Source organism: Chelonia mydas, chromosome 7, assembly GCF_015237465.2.
Source record: "Chelonia mydas isolate rCheMyd1 chromosome 7, rCheMyd1.pri.v2, whole genome shotgun sequence".
Lineage (NCBI taxonomy): Eukaryota > Metazoa > Chordata > Testudines > Cheloniidae > Chelonia > Chelonia mydas.
This window is the reverse complement of record NC_057853.1, coordinates 16,779,328-16,803,025: the sequence shown is the minus strand read 5'-3', so window position 1 is coordinate 16,803,025 and position 23,698 is coordinate 16,779,328. Positions and strand designations below refer to the sequence as shown.

At 40.6% G+C, this 23,698-nt stretch overlaps 1 protein-coding gene across 5 annotated transcripts in view; it reads right to left on the bottom strand.

The window, feature by feature from the left end:
* Positions 1-17,049: 17,049 nt before the first annotated feature.
* The window catches only part of GRM7 (glutamate metabotropic receptor 7), a 573,787-nt gene continuing 567,138 nt past the window's right edge, over positions 17,050-23,698 (bottom strand). For 2 of the 5 annotated variants that reach the window (XM_007061278.4, XM_043551537.1), the window contains one exon: positions 17,050-18,266. In XM_007061278.4, the coding sequence (XP_007061340.1) occupies positions 18,217-18,266 (50 nt within the window). In that variant the 3' untranslated portion in view covers positions 17,050-18,216. The remainder of the gene's footprint in view (positions 18,267-23,698) is intronic. The other 3 variants (XM_037904936.2, XM_043551540.1, XM_043551538.1) reach the window with 2 other exon arrangements.

The window sequence follows — 23,698 nt, the reverse complement described above, 5'->3', positions numbered from 1 at the left end:
GTCATCTAGTCCAACCCCCTGCTCAAAGAAGGACCAATCCCCAATTTTTGCCCCAGATCCCTAAATGGCCCCCTCAAGGATTGAGCTCACAATTCTGGGTGTAGGAGGCTAATGCTCAAACTACTGAGCGATCCCTCTCCCTCCCATTAGAGATACTTACACTGTGCTTTCACAATACAGATTTAACTTCCCTACTTAGTACGGTGTTCTGTGTACCTGTTGTGGCAGCTGGGAGACCTATAGTTGAGCATGCTAACGCCTTGGCTAACAGAGAACCTTCTTTTAGCTAAGGCAGTAATGGATTATAGTTTCATATCCATAAATACCAGGTTTGAGTCCCTGCTGCCAACACCCTCACCCCCAAGGTCATGACTTAAGACAGAATTAATTTTGTTCTTCCTTTCTTTCTTGCTGTTATTCTCTCAATTTTAAGTAAGAATTATTCTTAGTGAAAATATTTGTATGCTGTTTGTGTACGGAGAAGCATATCATCCGTGGTTAATGAGAACACCAGAAACTGAGTTTCGGGGAAACCTTTGCCAAGTTGCGGATGAGAATCCACTTTTTCACAGATTCCAGTAGATTTGTTGTTGCAGCTGAAACAATGGCAGAATTTTTCTTGAAGTTTTCAGGATGTTATAATCTGAAAATGCAAAACAACACTCAGAGGCTACAAGTCCACAAAAAAAACAAAAAAATGAGGTACTTGTTGCACACTGAAACCAGAATGCTTTAGCTCTAGCTAGAAGTTTTCTGGAGGCAGCATTTTAGCATTTGGGTGGAAGGAAAGAATTCTTTACCTCAGGCTCTGAGTGAGAGGAACAGTTCTGATGGGCTCCAGCTGAAGATGTATCTCCTCTCAATCTAAGAAAGGTACAACATGATGACAGGTTATGGGGGCAAGGAAAAATGCAGAAGCTTCACTTTTCCCAAAATGAATCAGCTATTTAGAATTCTCTTCACTGAAAACCTACTTATTAGGTTACTACTTTCCCTGTAATGCTTTACAGGCTGAGCCAAGCTGTTGAACACGTGGTCAAGGAGGAAAAGATGAACCCTTTAGTGTATGTGGTAGTCCTTAATGAAATATGAATTTATGCATAAGAATCATATATGGCATGCGTAAAAACTCCTTATTTTGCCCATAGATAAATGACTCAGTAATAGCTTCTGTTCCTTTTGATATTTTAAGAGAGGAGGATTGTGAGAAAGCTTATACGAATATTTAATAATAGACAATAGGTAGGAATGAAGTAAATTGCTTATAAGCCAAGTAAACGTCTATTCCCAATTTAGGATGAATGAATTCTTTTAATGGGAATACGTTCTGCTAACACCTGGTTTAATATTGTGTTATCTAATAGTTTTCTGATCAATGAAATTTTTGATTTGACCAATTCATGCTGTTAAAATGATGTAGTTTAATTTAAGGAATTTTCACTAGAGCTCAATGCCAACTAGAAAATAATAGTGGCTACATTTGTGTGGTTGTATTTCATTTGAAAATATTTCAGAGAAAAATAATTTAGTGAAATATAACTTCTTGCCCCAGTTTCTTGCTCAGTAATGGAATTAATTGTATAAATAATTTGTCTTGAAGTACATACAGTGTGAGTAGCATGGACATAGTTGGTGATAGTCAATGAGCAAATGGGTTTTCTCAGTAGCCTAATCATCTGTGTAAAATGTATTTGAGTAGCATTAGCTATTTTCCTGAACCCATCAGCCACTATGAAAATCTTTAGTTAACCTAATCTTAGGATTCCATCAGTCATAAAGTGTCATCAGATCTGTCATATGGAATCCGTTAGGTCTTAGTCCTTATTTTACAGGAAATCTTCAAGAAAACTCTCCCTCTCATTGGCCCTGATTCAGGAAAACATTTAATCACAGGCTTAAGTCCATCCCTGTTCAGGACAGCACTTAAATGCGTTCTTACATTTAAACATGTGCTTAAATCCCATTTTCTTCATTGGACTTAAGGACTTAGTTAAGTGCTGTTGTGAATATGGATTTTTTTTCCTGCTACCGTTGGGTGGGGCATTGAGTAAACTCCTGGCTCCACTGTAGTCCATAGTTTTTCCGTTGACGTCAATAGGGCAAGGATTCACCCCCCTCTATTTTGACTTCTTTACATGTAGGGTCATATTATGATACTCTTATTTATAAAGTGTGACTCAGCAAATAATCCTGTACATTTGAATGGGGCCACTAGTGGAGTAAGGTACTATTCAACGTGGAGAAGAGTCTCAGAATCTGACCCAACTCTTTTGGTCAGAGTCATTTTCCCAAGAGTTCTGTTATGATGTTAGTGTCTAACCTCTCCTATTTTCTACATCCAGTTGAAATCAGCAGTTTTGGCATACTGATACTATACATGATTGAAAATCACTTAGTATGCGATCATAGAAAAGTGATTTCATTCCAGTTAAAGTATAATTTTTTTTAAATGAACAAATGGATCACATAAAGTCAATGTTTTGAGAGGGATTTGAAACAGATTTTTCATGCTGGCATGTAACAGGTCTTTATTTTACTCTACCGAGGAATAATAGATTTGTTTTGAACTTTTAAATAAAGCCTGACCATAAGTATCTCCATGGTACCATCCATATTTTAATAGATGCTAAGGCGATAACTCAAGTTTCTTACTCTTTATGGGGTAACAAGTGTATTTTAGGCTATATACACTCGGAGGCAAAAGTCGACCTGACTACAATTCTTAAATGGATGGGAAACACCCGCACTTTTAATTATACAGAAATATTTAATGCTTACTGATTTTTCAGCATAATTGTATTAAATATGATCTATATATTAAAATTTGAACAATTCAAATGCTGCGTGTCTATGATCATACAGACACTGAGTAAGTTCAGGCACAGCTACAATGGAGTTCCTGCCCTTAAAACATCTCTGGGCTGCTTCTTGTCTGTCTACAGGGGCATATTCAAAGGAGATGTGGCTCCCTAATCCTGGCTCAGCCTGAGGGCAACTCTAAACTATGGCACCTGGCTATGGCCCTATGACAATTACATCAGACAAGCATGGCTAGAGTACTACTGGACCCCCAGTCACAGCCCTGACGGACATGCTGGGGATTGCAAGACTACGCTGGCTCTATTCAATGTGAGATGACTCTCCAGTGGAAGTGATATGCTGGCTTTATTGGTACTTTTAGGCCACCAGAATGCCACAGCGGCTTTGGATTATCATAAAGAATCTGGCTCTGAGTTCTGACCACAGAAATAAACAAATGTGGAGGGGTTTGTTTGTCTGGTACATTTCATTATAACAAATGCATTCAAGGAATAAACAGCACGATTAATAGATGCCAGTGGGAGAAACCCAGAAGCAAAGCTGTTTATTCAGAGCACAGTATATTGTGCATCCATGCATTAGTGCTACTTTATGGCAAACTAAGATTGTTTTTTAAAATATTTATTATAGTCAGTGCAATGCCTATTTTTAAGCTTGCCAAATGCTTTCTATTATCCATTGTTTATAGCTATGCCAAACTTTAACCATTTTGGCTGATAATTTCCATGCTAGACGTCTGCCTCAAGCTGAACATTTCTGGAAATTTTCAGCAAAATTGTGTCAGTCTTTTGTAGGAACAAGCTATGGGGTAAATACATTGTTTTGTCCATCTTTAAAATAAAACCATCTTTACAAATGTTTCATTGAAAAATTTTAGTATCTGCATGCTTTGGACCAGGGACTCAAAATTTGGCAGAAGGGATGGGAGTCCCCCTAGCATCAGGGATGTGCTTTTTTACTGTTTCTGGGTGGAAACACCTATATTTGGCTGACTTATAAGCCTTTCAAAAAATTCTTATTTTTTTCACATGATCAGCGGGGACTTCTTAAAGTTGGGCAGCTAAATTCTCTGAAAAGTATGTCTACACTGAGCAGGCTCCAGCCTACTTCTGTAGAGGCTGAGTGGGACTTTCCCAGCAATTGCTTGTCCAGGATGCTGGGAGCAACTGTAGTGTCAGGCACAGGAAATGTGAGCATATACAATTATGAGACTTTGTGTCATAAATATAAAGGGAAGGGTAAACCCCTTTAAAATCCCTCCTGGCCAGAGGAAAAATCCTCTCACCTGTAAAGGGTTAAGAAGCTAAAAGTAACCTTGCTGGCACCTGACCAAAATGACAAATGAGGAGACAAGATACTTTCAAAAGCTGGGAGGAGGGAGAGAAACAAAGGGTCTGTGTGTCTGTTGGCATGCTGCTTTGCCGGGGATAGACCAGGAATGGAGTCTTAGAACTTTTAGTAAGTAATCTAGCAAGGTATGCGTTAGATTATGATTTCTTTAAATGGCTGAGAAAAGATTTGTGCTGAATAGAATGACTATTTCTGTCTGTGTGTCTTTTTTGTAACTTAAGGTTTTGCCTAGAGGGATTCTCTATGTTTTGAATCTAATTACCCTGTAAGGTACCTACCATCCTGATTTTACAGGGGAGATTCCTTTACTCCTATTTACTTCTATTTCTATTAAAAGTCTTCTTGTAAGAAAACTGAATGCTTTTTCATTGTTCTCAGATCCAAGGGTTTGGGTCTGTGGTCAACTATGCAAATTGGTGAGGATTTTTACCAAACCTTTCCCAGGAAGTGGGGTGCAAGGGTTGGGAGGATTCTGGGGGGAAAGACGTGTCCAAACTACGTTTCCCAGTAAACCCAGTTAGAGTTTGGTGGTGGCAGTGGTTATTCCAAGGACAAAAGATAAAATTAATTTGTACCTTGTGGAAGTTTTAACCTAAGCTGGTAAAAGTAAGCTTAGGAGGTTTTCATGCAGGTCCCCACATCTGTACCCTAGAGTTCAGAGTAGACTTGACACTTTGTCTCTGAGAAATTGGTTTGTGGGTGTTACAACGTATTTCAGTAACAATCATAGAGCAAAGAGACACTAACATGTCAGCAAGGTGCTAAGAGTTCATTTTGTGATTAACTGTCCATTCACCAGCAGTGGGGGTAGATGTAAACAAGAAATTTACACTTCATCCCAGAGATGGTTTGGATCTCATGAATACAGGGGGCTGTTTGAGAATTACCCCCAACAGGGTGTAGACAAAGGGAGGAGGAGGGTATAAAAATAAGTGAAGGTGATCTTTACACCACCCCTCTCTCCTCCTCCCATCTCTTTGCTCATGGCATCAATGAATACCTGAAGAGCATTGAACTGGGGAAGGAGTCCCTGGCTGAAAAAGGAAATCCAGCCTGTGAACTGTTGCAGCTAATGGTGAGAGAGACATTTTGCTTTTAAATTCATATAGGTATTAGCTTGCGTTTTTATCTTTTTAGGTCTTTTGTAACCAATCCTGACTTATATGCGTCTATACTTGTAATCACTGAAAATGTACCTTTCTGTAGTTAATAAACTTTTATCTTATTGTTTCTTATCCCAAATGGAGTTTCCTCACAGACTTTAATCCAAACACACACTGGTTAACAGGACTGGTGTATGATCATTTTCCATTCTTGGGATGACAGACTGTCTATGAGCTTGCACTCTCTAAGACAATACTGAGCAGGGCAAGATGCACATTTCTGGGGAACAAGGCTGGGAATTTGCAGGTGTTGCACTGCATGTAGCTCATAAGTGCCTGGGAGAGCACTCATGTATTTAGCTGGGAGTGAATCTACATGCTGAAGGCTGCGTGAGCAGACCAGAACTGGCTGTTCTGGAAGTAAAGCTGTGTTAAAGGCACCCCAAGCTGGAGAGTTCAGAGGATACCACTGTTCAACAGTCCAGATTGCACCCTGGGGAATGTCACACCCTGTTATCAAACTTCATCACCAAACAGGCATGGGGGTGCTCAAAAATATACATGGACATTGCCTTATCACTCAGATCTGACCTAACCGCTCATATCCATCACTGAAAATTAGGCTCAATCAGATTTTTCTTTAAGGTTTGTTAGGGGATAATTGTTTTTGCTGGTCTGCGATTGGCTAATACTACTTTTCCATATTATTTCAATTAATATCAGGGGAATGCAACATTATTGAAAGATAATGGTTTCTGGCTGCTAAATACATGCTGATATGTTTTCACAGCAGGAGACCTTGACCCTGTGACAGTGCACATTACAATGACTCTATTTCTGCCTCATAAGAGGTTTGATGAAGATTTAATTACTTGTTCTAATGAATATTTATCCCGCATGTTGCCTCATATTATACTACTACTATAGAAGAACTGCATTCAGCTGGGTTTAGGGAACAGACCTAGGCCCCCAGTACTGCAAACACTGATACACAAGGTAGTGGGGCTGTTTAAGTGGGCAAGGTTCCACATGTGCATAAGTAGTTGCAGGACAAAGCCTTATTTCCCTAAACCATGCTATAATTTTAATGGGAGCCACACACAGAAAGCCCTATATAATTATGGGGAAAAAACCCTCCTATTTGCATCTTTATGGCAAAGGTTTATGCCTTTTTTCCTGAAAAGCACTTAGGCATGTGCTTAAGTCTAGGGTAGTCAATTAAAATGAATTTATCCACACAAAGTTCTTTAAATAATCCTTTAACTTGAAATAAAACCAACATGGGGCTAAATCCTAGAGGTGACTGTAACATTGGCTACTAAGTTAAATTTTGCAGAGATAGAACCATAGAAATGTAGCGCTGGAAAGGCCCTCAAGAGGTCATCTAGTTCATCCCCCCTTGTGCTGAGGCAGGACCAACTTTAACCATGAAAATGCCTGACAAGTATTTGTCTAACCAGTTCTTAAAAACCTCTAGTGGTGGAAATTCCACAATCTGTCTTGGAAACCTATTCCAGAGCTTAACTCTCTTGGTAGTTAGAAAGTGTTCCCTCATATTTAACCTAAATCTCCCTTGGTTCAGATTAAACTGATTTCTTCTTTGCCTACCTTCAGTGAACATTGAGAACAATTGATCATTGTCTTCTTTATAACAGCCCTTAATATACTTGATGAGTATTTTCAAGTTCCCCCCATCCCCAGTCTTCTTTTCTCAAGACTAAAGATAATCAGGTTTTTTTTTAAAAAAAATCCCTTTGTTTACAGGTCAAAACCATGTCTTATTTTTGTTGCTCTGCTCTGGAATCTCCCTAGTTTTCCGTCTTCTTTTTTAAAGTATGGCACCCAACATATGACGCACTACTCCTGCCTCACCAGTGCCAAGTAGAGCAGAAAAAGTACCTCTCATATCTCACATCAAACACTCCTCTTAATGCCCCCAAGAATATAAGCCTCTTTTGAAACTTCATAAGAATATGAAAAGATAAGAATGTTCATACTGGGTCCATCTAGCCCACTATCCAGACTTTTGACAGTGGCCAGTGCTATAGCCTTCAAAGGGAATGATCAGAACAGGACAATTATCAAGTGATCCATTACCTTGTTGTCTAGGACATGGGGGTTGTGTCCCTGACCATCTTAGCTAACAACCATTGATGGACCTATTCTCCAAGAATTTATCTAATTATTCTTGTCAATCCAGTTATATACATTTGGTCTTCACAACATCACCTGGCAATGAGTTCCACAGGTTGACTGTGGGTTGGGTGAAGACATACTTTTGTTCATTTTCCCTGGGTGTCCCTGGGTCATGTTATGTGAAGGTGTAATAATACTCACTTAGTCGCTTTCTCCACAGCATTCATGATTTTATAGACTTATAGCATATTCCCCCTTTAGTCATTGCTTCTCCAAGTTGGATGGTCCCAGTCTTTTTACTCTCTCCTCATATGGAAGCTGTGCCATACCCTTAATCATTTTTGTTGTCCTTATCTGTACCTTTGACATTTCTGATATCTCTCTATTTTTTTTTTTTTTTTTTTTTTTTTTTTTGAGATGGGATGACCAGAATGGCACACTATATTCAAGGTGTGGGCATACAATGGATTTTTACAGTAACGTTATGCTATTTATTGTTTTAATAGTTTTCCCTTTCCTAGTGCTTCCTAAAATTCTGTTTTAGCTTTTTTGACTGCCACCACTCATTGAGTGGCTGTTTTTCAGAGAATTATTCACAATGACTTGAAGTTGTTTGTCTTGAGTTGTAAAAGCTAATTTAGACCCCATCATTTTGTATGTAAAATTGGGATTATGTTTTCCAATTTGCATTATTTTGCATTTATCAACATTGAAGTTCAGCTGCCATTTTGTTGCCCAGTCACCCAGTTTTGTGAGATCCCTTTGTAATCCTTTGCAGTCAACTTTGGACTTAACTCTCTTGAGTAATTTTGTATCCTCTGCAAACTTTATCTCCTCACTGTTTACCCCCTTTTCCAAATCAATTATGAATAGATTGAACGGCACTGGTGTCAGTGCAGATCTCAGGGAGACACCCTTATTTACCTCTTTCCATTCTGACCATTTATTCCTACCCTTTGTTTCCTATCTTTTAACCAGTTACTGATCCATGAGAGGACCTTTCCTCTTATCCCATGATTGCTTAGTTTGTTTTGGTGAGGGACTTTTTCAAAGTCTTTCTGAAAATCCAAGTATACTACATGCACTGGATCACCCTTGCTCACATGTTAGTTTGAGCTCCTCAAAGAATGCTAATAGATTGGTGAGGCATGATTTCCCTAACAAACTGTATTAATTTATGTGTCTGATAATTCTGTTCTTTGCTATCATTTCAACCAATTTGCCTGGTATTGAAGTTAGGCTTACTGGCCAGTAATTGCCTCTGGAGCCTTCTTTTAAAATTGCCATTACATTAACTATCTTCCAGTCAGTTGGTACAGAAGCTGATTTAAGTGATAGGTTACATACCACAGTTAGCAGTTCTGCAATTTCATATTTGAGTTCCTTCAGGACTCTCTGGTTAATACCATCTGGTCCTAGTGATGTAAGTGTTTAATTAATTAATTAATTAATTTCTTCCACATCTTATTGCTTCTCAGATTCAATATGTGTTCCACAATAAAGCCTGGATGCTTTTCTGCAGTACTATTGCTTACCCAGTTGTTACCATTTAGTACGTGAGCATGTGATTTTTTTTCCTTGTCTTTATTGAATTTCATCTTGTTGATTTCAGACCAATTCTCCAATTCATCAAGGCCATTTTTAATTTTAATCTGGTCCCCCCGAAGTGCTTGCCTTCCCTTCCATCTTGGTGTTATCTGCAAATTTTATCAGTATACTCTCCACCTCAGAATCCAAGTAATTAGTGAAAATATTGAATAGTACGGAACCCAGGACCCCACCAGATATATCCTCCCACTTTGCTGTGTATTGATTTCAATGAAAACTTTGTCAATCAGAAGAGTGTGTGTGTCTGTGTGCATGCACACACTTCTAAGGCAAAAGTGGACATTGTGCCATAATTCTATTTTTGCAAAAAAATGTTTGAAAGATTTTGCTTTAGCGCTAATGTAAAACAAAAACAAATTTTGAAATCTCAAAAGCTACCGTCCGCCTGAATTGTCATGCTCCAGTCAGCACTGACAAATTCTAAAAGGAGCCGAGCTGCTACAACTTTCTCTAAACGGTGCTCTGCTGCATCTCTTAGAAGCTAGCCCACATTCTGTCACTGAAGGGATAGCTATCCCATGTATTTGGACGAGGAGACAATCCCCTCCTGTGTGTTGAAAGTGGATGCCCTAGATTTGAATGGTTGTACCCACGTATTTGCAAACAGAATTTGATTCTCATTTCACACCAGAGTAAATCAGAAGTAACCCCACTGAAATAAAAGGCAATACACTATTTTAAAACTGGTGTGATGGGACGCAGGATCTTAGGACAGTAATCTAAGCTGCTATTAAAAAAAATACACCGAGTTATCCTGGCTAAAAAATAATAATTTTTTATTAGACATTTTCTTTCTCTAGCGCTGTGCTCTTCCCGCCACCCCAATCTCTCCTAAGTGAGTTGCGAAACTAATTAGTGTAAAATTTGAGGCAAATTTTCTAATCTACAGGAGGGAGAGTGTTCAAAATTAGGTAAACTCAGTTTCCACATCCTTTTAATTAACTGTAAATATTTTATTAGCTCTTGCATAGTTACAAAAATCTCTAAACTAGTTACCAAAGAGAGAGGGGGAGAGAGAGACTCCCCACCCACTCAAAGGAAATAAATCATCATTGGAGCTGATGATTTTGTCTTGTCATTGCTTCTGCTAACTGTTATTCAAAGTTTGGGCATGATTCAAGAGACCTGATTACATATAGACCTGATTACAGCTACTTCACTCTGCCAAGAAATTATGACAATTTCTGATAAAAGTTTTCATGCATTTCCTTCAGCTAAGTCGCTTTTAGGTATTTTTTATTGCATTTGAAATCTAATTTAACGAAGTTTACAGAGTGTTTATTAAACATGATTGTTCCTTCAAAAGTTCACTGTGTTTTGGTTCACTGCACTCTGCATCACAGTGATGACTTGGGATTAGCACACGCTTCAAAAATGTAAAGCAATGCAACATTTCTGGCTACATTTTTTAGAACTGCAAAACAGGTGCAAGTGATATATATGGTTGCATGCACAATAAAAACCCTGCAATAACTAAAGCTTTGTACAGCCAGCAATGATTGAGTCACAAAGGGGCTTGCAACCATTTTTGGAGGGCAAATCAATTTCAAGAGGAACCCAAACCACTGATCCTCCAGCTTTCTTCAACCAGTCCCCAACTCCTGCCCCATCTTTCTTCAGATAACTTCAGAAATAGTTCTGGATGCCAACTGAATGACGTTAGGGTCAATCATATGTTATTGTAAATTATGTGTCTTAATACCATCTGCTGATGCCCATGTTCTTTTGAACTAAATGTACAAGCACTTGGGTATGCAAGAAACATCTGGCATTAGGTGTGGTGAAGTACATAAGAACAGCTTTACTGGCTCAGAGTAAAGGTCTGTCTTGTCCTGACTTCCGACAGTGCCCAATGCCAGGTGCCCCAGAGGGAATGAACAGAACAACCATCAAATGATCCATCCCCTCCTGCCCATTTCCAGCTTCTGGCAAACAGAGGCTCGGGACACCATCGCTGCCCCTCCTGGCAGTGGTGCAGGAACACTTCAAATAGTGAGAGTGCTGAAAGCCAGCACCCTTAGCCTTGTCCATGCCCCCTCGCCAGATCCAGCAGCCGGGACCCAGGAACAGGGAGCCAGTTCTCGTGCCTCGCTAATAGAAATTGATGGACCTATCTTCCATGAATTTATCTAATTCGTTTTTGACCTGTGTTAGTGTTTTGGCCTTCACAATATCCTCTGGCACAGCGTTCCTCATGTTGACTGTGTTTTTTTTAGAAGCTGTTGCATTTAGTAGTAATGTTGTCTTAGTTCTCTTCCTAAATCTCTCTGAGTGAATCCTCTCATAAGTGCAAAGCTGCTGCTATAGCACACCGTGAAAGCAAAACAAAGCTGCATGTGGTTTTCAAAAATAGAATGCCTGTGAATTTCCTTTCCTCAGCTATCAAGCCATTGCAGGCATGGGACTCTCCCCATACTTCTTAGCCTAAGTTCCCCCCTCCACCCAGGATAATTGCCCAAGTGGGATGGGAGGCTACCGAAATCTCAAGTGTTTGCCCACTCCCATTTGATGGTGCTGACCTTGGTAAAGGAAGGAGAATGAAACTCGTAAGAAGCCAAAGTACTGTACTTACGGATATGTTTGTAGACCCTTATTGTGTCTATTATCTAGCCTTGAGAGTCACACCCATAATTTTTTTTATTAGACATTTTCTAATGTAATGTAAATAACACTGGAAACGAATGGATGTACTTCACGGGTACCAACTGTTTTGGGTCGTACTTAGCTGAGTGACCACCTGTCTTCCCTTATAATGCAACCACTGGCATGGCCATCACCAGGAAGAAGAAAAGGACACATGGAATGGATTTTAATGAGGACGCAACTTTCTTTGTCAAATTACAGCCTCGGTTCTTGTTGGGGAAGAACCCAGTGCACTGATTCTCACCCCAGAAACCCACTAGCACTACCATAATTGTCATTGGCTGGGACAATCCCCCTAGTGTAGTGCCATGACCCCCAGTTCACAGCTGCACACACACACACGCCCCTCCCCACCCGTGATTGTGCTAGACCCGCTGCCCCCAGCTCGTAAGGAGATGGCCTTGGGTTGCCCACTTTGTTACCTTTTTTGGCCCTGGAGTCCAAACCAGTGAGTGCCTCAACTGTGCACCTGCCATAAGGAAATGCCAGCATCAGTTTGGTTACCTCCACCCCACCCCACCCAGGCTACCTTGGAGTTTGGCCAACCCAATACCAAGATTGTCTAGGAACAAATTGGCACTTATATCAGAGAAGTGCACACTATCCTCTTGCTAAAGGGCCTCTGGGCTGTGTGGCCATGTCCAATAACCTAGCCAGGATGGAGACCTCATCCATGTCACTATTTTCCAGTTGGCCTTCCTTGAGACCCTAGCCACCCTACGGTGAACAAGGTAATACTCATCAGGCACGTTCTTAGGGACAAGGTGCAGGGCGGTGATATGGAGCTTAGGCAACAGAGTTGTTGTAAAGTACCTGCCACCCTGCACAAACAAATACCTCAAGCAGGGATGACACAGCCAAGGACAATAGCCAAAGGTGATGTGCCATGCTGTGCACCCTTGGCCCTTCATTTGGCCTCCTCAAACCCTGAACAAAATCATCCCACAAGTATAGTGCAGCTGCCTTGTTGAGATAATCCCTTTAAGCACCTATGTTAATTGGCGACACCATATTTGTCAATCACATTGGCCCTAGTCCCACTCTACAGGAGTTTGGGCTGCTGCCTATGCCATCTGGGGAAGATGCACTTAATGTTGGGGCAGCCTTCATAGAGAGCTACTTAAAGAATGCGCAGGACAAGACGAGGGTGTCAGGGCCAGGGGCGCACTCAGGGCAGTACAGGCACCTGAGACCACAGAAAACTCACTAGAGCACAAGCCCACTGTGCCCTTTCAATGGGGATGGTTTTGCCAATAAAGATGGAGTGGAAATGCACGCTGGACATTTGAGGCCACTTGGCGGTGGTTACTTTACGTGGGCAACTGCTTAGCAGGAGTGGCCGATTGGTTGGAGGGTACTGTCAGTAGCAATGGTGCTGTTTAAATTGCCTGGCTACAAAACGTGCTCCAGTTCGTCGATACATTATAGGGCTCATCGCAGGAATCACTGCCTGACCCCTTCTGCCCACCAATACAGGTCAGACTAGGTGAGCACAATGGTCACTTCTGGCCTAACCCCCATGCCCCAAAACAAGAAACAAAACGATGGCTAACACAGGCCAGAGAATGCCCCCAGCCCGAGTGGCTGGCACTAGACTGACTTGCTACGTAAGTAACACAGTCAAACCCAGCAATGTGTGGCCAAGCTAGAAAAATCTTTTTGAGAAAGACACCCAGCCTTTATTTGGAGTGTGTGCTAGCACATTGACCCCTGCCGTGCCAAGTTGCTCCAGGGGCTAATTATTGTTGAAACATCGTGTCTTATTGCAATTAATGATCTTTAATGCCCAACCATTAGCTCTTGCTCAGGAACCCTCCCCCCGACTCTCAGAAATAAGCTCCCCTTGTAGCGGCTCTGGTCCACATGGCGCTCAGTCTGCTCTTGGATAAAAACACAGCAGCACGTGCGCCTTGATCTGCTCACTGTCAGGCAGGTTTGTTTGGATTCTCACTCATCCCAGTGATCCCTTGCTGAAGCCAATCCCATTTTTCAAGAGCCTCCTAGCTTCTTAGGGCCAGCACAACTTGAGGCCTGACCCAGCTTGGGGCTGGGCTGCTGCTCACTGGGCACAGGGGATATTTTCGACACAATAAAAACAAAGCCAACATCTTGCCAAACAGCAAAGCATGTTGAGCCCCCGCCCTCCACCCCCGCAAAGGATGGGCTCAGCTAGTGCTGGGGCTGGTGGACTTGGGCTCAGAACAGCTCCCATAGCCAGCCCCAGGGTTCCCTCCAGCCAGCGTCCCAGCTCACACAGCAGTAGAATCCCAGAGGAAGGTGTAGGACCCTTGCAGGAGGAACTCACCCCAGGTGATGTATTAGCTCAGCCCCATACAGACAATTTTTGGCTATCTCAAACATAACAGCATGACCTAGGGCATCCACATCCCAGCCCCTCTGAACTCTGGTTGGGGCAGTGTCCCAGCACAAGGGTTGCCTACGCTGTGGCATCAAAGCAGGACAGGAGAACTGGGTGGGGGCTCAATCTTAGGGAGCCCATTTAAGCCACCCTTGGACCAGGCAAGGGTCTGTCCCTGTGAGGCATGGGCTCCCTCTGGTGGTGGTGAACACATGTAAGGGGGCGGGGCACTGGAGCTGAGGCTAGTGGGGTTCCAGGGCACCAAGCCCTGCACCCAGACACAAGACCCTCTTTCCTTACACAGCAGTCCCCTTCTCAGCCTACCGGGCCATGCAGCACCGTCCTAGGCAGGGACTCACAGTGTTAGCAATGCTGACTCATGCACGGACCTGGGTCCCTTTCTGCACCTTCCACTGATGTGATTCACTCTGGCCTCCTGCCACTCAGCCAGGCTAAGTCTGAAGGTGAAGGGTCAGAGGCAAAACAATGCCTGACTGAGGCTTCTGCCTGCATCTGCGTTTAAGCAGCTATGGACAAACCAGCAAACAGGGATCATTCATGGGATCCAAATCTCATACCACAGACTGCAAGACCTCTAGCCTGTCCCTTCCTCCCCTGCAAGTCCTATGGGGGCTGGAAATTTTACAGGGACATGGCCTGTCTTGTCCTTTCATTCCCTCTTCCATTGTGGAAGCCACCAAACTCACCCCTTGTTTGGCTTGGGGCCCCCATTTAAGTGTCCAAGTCACTTGAGTGAATAGTCCCCCGCACACCCTTGACTAGGGGCTTGATGGAGAGGCTTCATGGTTTGATATTATTGGTCTGAGATTTATTTCCCCCAGTGGTTTACTAAATTCCAGATTACAGGACATGCTGCTGTTTTTTCTGATGGAAGGGAGTGAGCAGGCATTTGGAAACAGGAGTGTTGCTTGAGGGAAGAGTTATTTTGATTGGGACAATTTCATGCTTTTATAAATGGGACCTAAGTGTTCAATTAAATGATATGGACTTACACCAACTGAAAGCTCTGGCCTTGTGTTTATGGATTTTGCATAGAGTTTAGGTAAGTACCACTGAGAATTTTTTTTTTAAATGAACACCAACTTTTCTGCCTTTATTAGTCACTGCCCCGATAGTCCTTTCCTACCAGTAAATCCCATAATTGGGATTTTATTCATTTAATTAAGCTAAATTAAATCTACCTATCTCTATATTTGAAAAAGTACCAAACTACTCCTCTTATGATATATGCATGAAGAGTCAATAGAATTGGCAAACAGAGTCTTTCATACCCTAACTGTCTGTTGTGGGCAAACTACGTTGCAGCTGTCAAATTTTCTTTTGATGCTGATTACCTTCATCAGTGTAATTTATCAAGTTGTCTCGATAAAATGGGACACTAAATACTTTAGAAACTGATCTTCAAATTGCTCTCAAAAGATTGTTGCAGTGCCAAAGGTAGTGTACTGATGTGACATTTTTTCTCTTGTGTTGCAATCGTAATTTAAATGAATTGCTTCTCCCTGGCTGTATCACTTTACCACCTTTTCCCTCCGCTCTCTCACTCCACAGATGCCTTCAAATTGACCTTTGATTGTTCAGGAAGGGAAGGTAATGTTCTTCACTCACAAGACAGTTTAACAACTTTGGTATTTTTCAAGACACAGTGAAGGTGCAGTCATTTTAGGCTGGTTTTAGACAGCTCAAGGTATTTGGTAGAGCCCTTAGTTTGTTTACTTTTGTTCTAGATCACAGGAATACATATATGGCTTCTTCTAGAATGAGGCAATGGAAGGGTACTTGACATATTGCATGTTTGAGATCTAAAGAACCAAGTCTGTACTCATGGCTCTGAAATATCAATAGTAACTGTGTTTTGTGAAGTTCTGAGCTGTAAAACCAGATTTGATTAATTCCTTCCACATAATGGAAGCAAGGAAGCATTTCTTCATTCTTACAGTTACTGGGCTCAATTCTGTTCTCCCTACTCTGTCAAAACCCCCATCAATCCCAGTTAGAGTATTACCTGGAGTAGTAGGTGTTCACTTTGTTGAAGAGATACAATGCACTGATAATTGTGCTATCTAGCTATGGGTTTCCTCCCGCCCCCTGCTTCTGTCATGGTCCCCTGAAGGCTGCTGTGGTCAAGTGAAGCTGCAGAAGAGCTTCTGCCATTAGTCCCCAAAATGTGATCAAATGTCTCTAGCCACTTACAGCCACTTACCCATCCAACCAGTCCTAAATGTCAGCTTGGCTTCAGAGCTGCTACTGTGTTAAGACCAAAAAGGCACCAGAGAAGTGATCAGTGTTCAAGGTTTATAAGCCCAGGTTGAAAGATTTGGAAAAAACAACAACCCAGTAGTCAGTAAGCAAAGAATGTCTAAGGAGCATGCAAGTTAAAATAGGCTAAGCAATGACTAATGATTAAAGTGATTTTCAGCTCAGTTTTGATCTTGCCATCAGTGTTCTATAGGTACAAGGGATGCTCTTGTAGACACTTGAAATGGGGAACTACTTGTTGAGCTATGGAGGTTGGAAGAGGGCAGAATTTTGTTCTTGTTGTTTCAGCCTATTGTTTCAACCCTGCTCTCTCCAACCACTTTTCAAGTGAGTCTGAGTTTTGGTTCCTGCTCCACATTTGGAAAGTGTGGATCTGATTCATTACTGATGACTCGTGTTGATGAGTCCAGTTTTGCATTGGCATTATTCCATAGAAATTAATGGAGCAACATTACTGAACCACTTTGTGGCCTACATTTTCATACGTGATTAGTGATTTGGGGAGCCTCAATTTTGGAGTGTCCACACTGACACACATTAAAAGACCTGATTTGAAGAGGGCAGGGGCTCAGGTCATTCTGAAAAAAAAACCAGGCCCCTTTACATTGTTTCAAGTTGAGTGCCCAGTGACTTTTCAAAAATTTAGGCCGCATCTGGTTAAAGTACTTTTACATCTTTTTACAGCTCCCCCTGTGACAACCCTCATGAACAAACTAACTAAAAGGGGGAGGGGAGGAAACAACTAAAGATATTTATTGCCATAAATAAAAAAAAAGTTAACCAAAACCTTTTATTGATACATTCTTGGACAATATCACAGGATCAAGAGAGAGGAAAGGGGGGAGGAGTTTGCAGGAAAGATGGTTTTCACTAATTGGCACATAAGCAGCAAGATTAACGAAATTACTTATTACAAACAGTATAAACCATACATGCTTTTTTTTTGTTTTGTTTTTTGAAGTCCTCATCACACTGGTCAATCATGGTGGGCATCAACAAAAAAAACCTTAAGACATGTAAAAGCCATATTCCTTCTTCCAAGTATTGTAAGAATAATTGAAATTATTGCAAAATAGTCATATATCGTAACTAAAATAACAAAATAGAACACAAATACAAATATCAAACAAGTTATTAACATGTACTGTAAAATACATTACTGGCATGCATTCCACACATCAAGACCTCTATTAAAACCAAGCAATATCCTTCTTGCTTCCTCTGCAGCCCATCATACTTATGAAAGGCAGGGGCTCGCTTCGCCAGCACAGTTTTTGGTCTTTAAATAACTTTTTGTTGTTGTTGTTGAATTTAAAAAAAAACAAAAACAAACATGGATTGCAGTGACACAATAATAATTATACAAGTCATGTACATAGTTCTTTTAAATCCTCAGGGATTTGTTTTTAATGTGCTAACATCTGAGAGAATAGGTCTTCAATGCAACTGTGCATTCAAAACAAATAGTGAATCTTTGAAACAACATGGATGGAAATATGCAAAATTCCTCACAAACTGTACAGAAATTTCAAAAACTTGCAGTCTGGAAGTACATATAAAGACAGAATTAGCCCCTGTAAAGTCATTGTCACTAAATGCAGTTCACCCATAAAGAGCTGGGTATTCATGTCTGGAGCTGGGTACTCAGTTTTCATACTTCCCATACATAGAGAAGGTCCAAGGTCACAGCCCAAGGACAGTGCCAGTGACTTATTAAGCCAAGAATAATTAAGGATATTTCATATAGCAGCTGTTCAGAATGCTTGGTCCTCTTACATTGGTCTCCATATTAACTGCCTAGCCTTTAAACTTCTCCAGCGGTGGATACACTGCAGGTCAGGAAGAGGCCTATGGCAGTTTGGGTGGCTGAATGGATGAAAATCTTCATCCTTCCTCAACTCTGTCTGAAGAAACGGACTAGATAACCAGGTTATTATAACTGACATACTTCTTTTTTGCAGCAGGGCCTGAAAGAAAGGAGGAAGATGGAAAACAGTCATTGACCTGGAAATCTGAAACTGTCCTTAAAAAGGCCTATTATTATTCCCTAATTAGTTGACACAGTGATGAGAGAAGATAAGCAGATGGTGACTGCTTTGCATTGATATCTTTACCTGTCAACTACTTCCCCTTAGAAGACATCTGTTTATTAATATTAATCTAAGAAGAGTACTTATTAGATCAATTTAAGTGGTGTCTCTAGTTCTGAATATAACAAACAAAATTACCATAAATTTGCTTTTCATAGTTTTGCAGTCTCTATGTTTTTGCAGTACTGAATTACAATGACTAGATTCCATTAAGGGTTTTTTGTTTTTATGTTTTATGGTTACACATTCTCCTACTTCTGAACTCTCATAGACTCATAGACTTGAAGGCTGGAAGGGAGCATCGTGAGCATCTAGTCTGACCTCTTGCACTTTGTGTGCCACAGAACCTCAGCCACCCAATCCTGTAATAGACCCACAACAGAAGGCAGGGGGGTAGCTGAGGAGGAGACCCCTGAAGCGGACCTAGGAAAAGAGGCTCCAGGGAAGATTTGTGGGCTAAATTTCATTTTCTCAGATATAAAAATAAAATATTTTCTATTCAAGTTTAATGATTGCTGGGAACTTTAAATTTTCACTGCTGGAGATCAACAAATCTGATCTGTTAGGCCCATCAATGTATATCTGAGTTTGCTAAATAAACAAATAAATAAACAAATAAATAACCAGTCAATAAATAAGTTCTGAATTATGCTACTTTTTGATAGTAAAAATTGTGAACATTTGTGCAATGGCAACCACACACATAATTCCATGACATTTGAGTCTATAGTGTTTATCAAGCGGCTCCCATGTGGAACAAAAAAAACAAAAAAATCTCCATTGGTTATATTTGAACTCTGTATGATTCAATATATAAGCTTATAAACATATGCTACTTATATAAATATGGTTTTTCATATATTACACCACATCCACGTATGTAACATAAAAATGAGCATGTGTATGAAACAAATGTCTTTGCAGAAAAGTTTTTAAAAACCTTTGAAATCATGTATATAACATACCATACAACTACACTGAGCATTTTTTCTGTATCTCTTAATATCGCAAAAGTTTAAAATTCATTTTATAATCATGCTAAGTAATTGTTGCCGTTATTAACTATTATTTGATAATTGTGTTCTTTGAGCAACTTGAACACAAAAACAGTAGAGAGGTGTATCATAAAAAATGCACAGAAAGTAACATAACATGCAATTAAAAGTGAGCTTTAAGGCATCCTCCTGATAAGAGTTAAACTTGCAAAATGTAGACAAAAGACACAAGGCCTGAGTTTCTGGGATATTTAATATTTGCTGCTCCCTTTGGGGTCAAATACAATTGTGTGTGCTTAGCACCTATGAAAATCAGAAGCCATTGCACTCCTGAAGCTATTTAAAAGCTAACACTTAAAAAAAAATCATTAATACCTGCCCTTCAAAAAAAGTTAGACCACATTTATAAACATTTATATTTCTAAAACTAATTGTCAGAAATGCTCGTCTCCACATATACCCATATCTTTTGGAGATGGCTTTGTGCATCTTCACAAAAGAATACAACTGAGCTGCCACATGTTTTCTAAATAGTTTGGGGGAGGTCCTCAGTTTGTGTATATGTTAATTTACCCCTGAGAATCCGCTCGCAGTGTGTCTAATCAATCTAAATTGGGAGCACTATTAATTCTTTCCTCAAACTTTGATATAACAGGTTCATGAGTCGCCAAACAACGGTTTGGCGAGTGCAGTGTTTTGTTTTCATAAGGAAGGTTTTCACCAACAGCACAGACTGTTTCAAGAATATAATGTACAAGGATTCAACCAAACACAAATACTCTTGTCACAATATTCATTTTCTTCACTGGCTACTTCCCAAAGTGCTCAGATCAAGAGAAATAAGGAAACAATTTTACATTTAGGTACTGTCAACAGTGTCATTGAAGAATCTTGAATGTAACTTTGCCATTTTATATTCTTAGTCTAAACCCACTTCCGGATTCACTGTAAGTGTCAAAGAAATCTATTCAATCCCACCTAAGGGAAAATGAAGAACACCTTCAACAACATCTCTGGGAGTGGAGAGTGCTCAGCATTTCACAGGATGCAGTGGTATCTTGACAAATCAGGCCAAATGTGGGTGAGTAACAAATAATGGGTTAAACAATTTTATTCACAGAAGGTTTACATAGTAATGATCTGTATTATGATGTCACACACACTTTGGCTTTGTACCATTATATTTTCAGGATTTCAAAAAGCAGCAGAGAGTTTATTGCATTTATACCAATAAAGAGACGGCGATTTAGATAAACTCAAATCTTCGTCCATAAATTGTCATCCCTTTCCAAAGTTTTCAGATTTTTCCCTCTCCCACCAATGAAATAATTATTTTCTCTGCAGCTAAAGCTTTGCTTTGACTGGTTATCCTCCAGTATCAGCCTAAATATCTCATTTGTCATTTTTCAGCCTGCCTAAACAACAATATCAATCAAATACACCAACCAGAAAGCTCAAATGAAAAGAAATTTTTGTGAGTATATATTTTTGTTTACTCACATTGAAAAGACAGAATACAAACAATGAAATCATAGATCATGAGGTTGTCTTTAGTACATATTTTCCCCTTTATATTTTAACAAAATAATGCTTTTCTACAGTTGCCAAATACAACATAATTGATCTGGATAAAATAATATCCCAAGAATAGCTATGTATTTCTTAAATTCTGTGGGGGAGGAAAGGGAATTTCTCTTAATTCATCGATTTTAAGGCCAGAGGGACGAGTGGATACCTGCTGTATAGTACAGGCCATAGAATTTCACCAGTTGCCTCTGTAATGAGCTCAATAATTTGTGTTTGACTAAAGTACATCTTCCAGAAAGGCATCTAGTCTTGATTTCAAGACTTTAGAGATGGAGAATTAACCTTTTTCCTTGTAAGTGATTTACTATTGCTGTCTCAGCTCTTCAGTGTTTGGGGGAATTAGAATGATGAAGCAGGTAGGGATAAAATATCCTCAAAGAAAGAAACTTCCATGCATAGAGCGTGTGCCAATGAAACCTCAGCATCTACCAACAGTGACCATGCTTTAATCTTAGATACCTGAGTATTCCCCTGTACCTAGAATGGAAAATAGGTAGAGTATCAAAGGTACTGTGCTATGCTAACTGTTAATAAGTGGTGGCATTTTAATGGCAAATACTGACTCTCTTCTGTGTAACTATGTCTTTCCATATGTAAGCTAATGTACTTTCACACTATATACTATGTTTCAGAGTAGCAGCCGTGTTAGTCTGTATTCGCAAAAAGAAAAGGAGTACCTTAGTCTCTAAGGTGCCACAAGTACTCCCTTTCTTTTTACTATGTACTATGACATTTAAAAAAAAAACATTAAAAGGGTGTTTTTAGGTCGAGAGTTGAGAAATCATATATTAGGAAATGCCAGATTTACAGTTGCCCATGCAATATTAATTTGCCCCTCTTGGGTGTATGCATGATGATATACAGTTTTAGATTACATGATCATATGTTTTTTTTTCCAACAGGACCCTTGCTCCATTCAATATGCAGGATGGACCGTGCTCCTTCATTGAGCATCTATTCAAAACAAAAAAACATTCGAACAAACTACACGTTACAATTCCCTGTGTAAAGTCAGGGCCGGCCCACAACATTTTGGGACCTGAGGAGGGGAGCTCAAATGACGCCCCCATGCCCCCTCACTTGGGCCAAAACTTTGAAAAGTCTCAATCCTGCCTTCTTCCTGTTCTACTCCTCTCATGGTACTGCTCTGCTACCTACCCCAATAAAGGAGAACTAACAACTTAAAATGCCTTGTTCAACAATTTTAAGTAACACTTAACTTTCAAACGCCTGAACGGCAAATGTAACTTTTCTTGTCTGCATAGTAAACATTGGCATTTTTATCTGCTTGAGTAAACAAAGTGGTGCTTTCTGTGCCTTCCTGGTTGCAAAGATTTGAACTGCTTCCTGCTGAAGGTCCACAGTCTGGGCCAGCTCATGCTCTGTCGAAATGGTTGCAAGGTTGACCAGCCTCTCCTGTGTCATTGTGGAGCATAGATGTGTTTTTCTTAACTTCAGCTTGGCGAAGCTGCGTTCTCGCTGGCAACTGTTACAGGAAGTGTTAGAAGTATGCACAGAGCAACAAAAGCATTTGGAAAGAGCGTGGTCATCTTATTTGTGCACATATATTCCAGAACAGCCTTTGGAGTTGATCCTGCTGAAACGTATCTTGAAAGGGCTTTCAGTTCATCACCTAAATCACTTGCATCAATACTGCGCATGTCATCATGTGTCAACACTGTCTCTAGTGCCCTGCATTGCTGGTGTAGGTCTTCTTCAGGAAAAGTGAGGAGTTTGGCAATATCATACAACATCCCAAATATACTGCTGTGTTCCTTGAGCTGCATGAACATTTTGCAAGTAAAGAGACTCTGATGCAATCTTCTCTGGATGCTTATCATCTATAGTGGCCTTTAACCTTAGTCTCATTTCAAGCTCTTTCCACCTATGGAATGCTCTCTGGTGATTTGCTGCCTTCTCATGGCATGCCAGACTTCTAGCCAGATTTTTCCAGTCCTTTGTTCCTGTAGAACCCAATGTGGCTGGAACATTAGACTGGAAGAGTTTGCAACAAAAACAGTATGCAGTATTCTGGGTTTTTGAGTACATAAGCCATGGTCTCTCCACTTTGTCACCATTGGGGATTTCATGCCAGTAATTTGTTGGATGGAAACTTCCATTTTCATTGTCTTTGGAGAACATGAAGTTTTTCGCTTGCTGTGGCCCAAGCAGTACAAGGAAGTCCCTCAGGCTACTGCTCAAGTGGGTCCACAGTCCTGGATCATCTCGACTTAAGAAACTAAACTCAGCAGCAGCAGTTTCTTGCGCCTCCACCACACTCTTCTTTGATCTACAATGTGCATGTTACATCCATTTGAGATGGAGATACGGATGCTGCAGTAGCTGCCAGGTCACTTGCACTCTGACTAACTAGAAGATCAGGCATCTCCTCAACACTCTCATCCTCACTGGGGCCGGAAGGCTCACCGTGAACATTTGTGTCTGTGTATCTCAGGAGAGCTCCTTCCTGCTTAGATAGAAAAGCTTCCTTTGCTTTCTTTCTTTTTCTGAATGCTGCCCCAGAGGGGCCTTTTCTTCTTTCACTCATGAGTGCTGTTCTATGCCAGCTATAGTGGCTTTCAACACTCAGCTGAAGGGGACAAATAAGCAGGCTGGTAGCAGGGCCTGAGTGAGGGAAGATATCAGCGTCTTAAGGGTCTAACTGGCTCCTACTACTTCAGTTGACTGCCTGTTCTCCTCAAGTGGGTTCAGGGAAGCAGTAGAAAA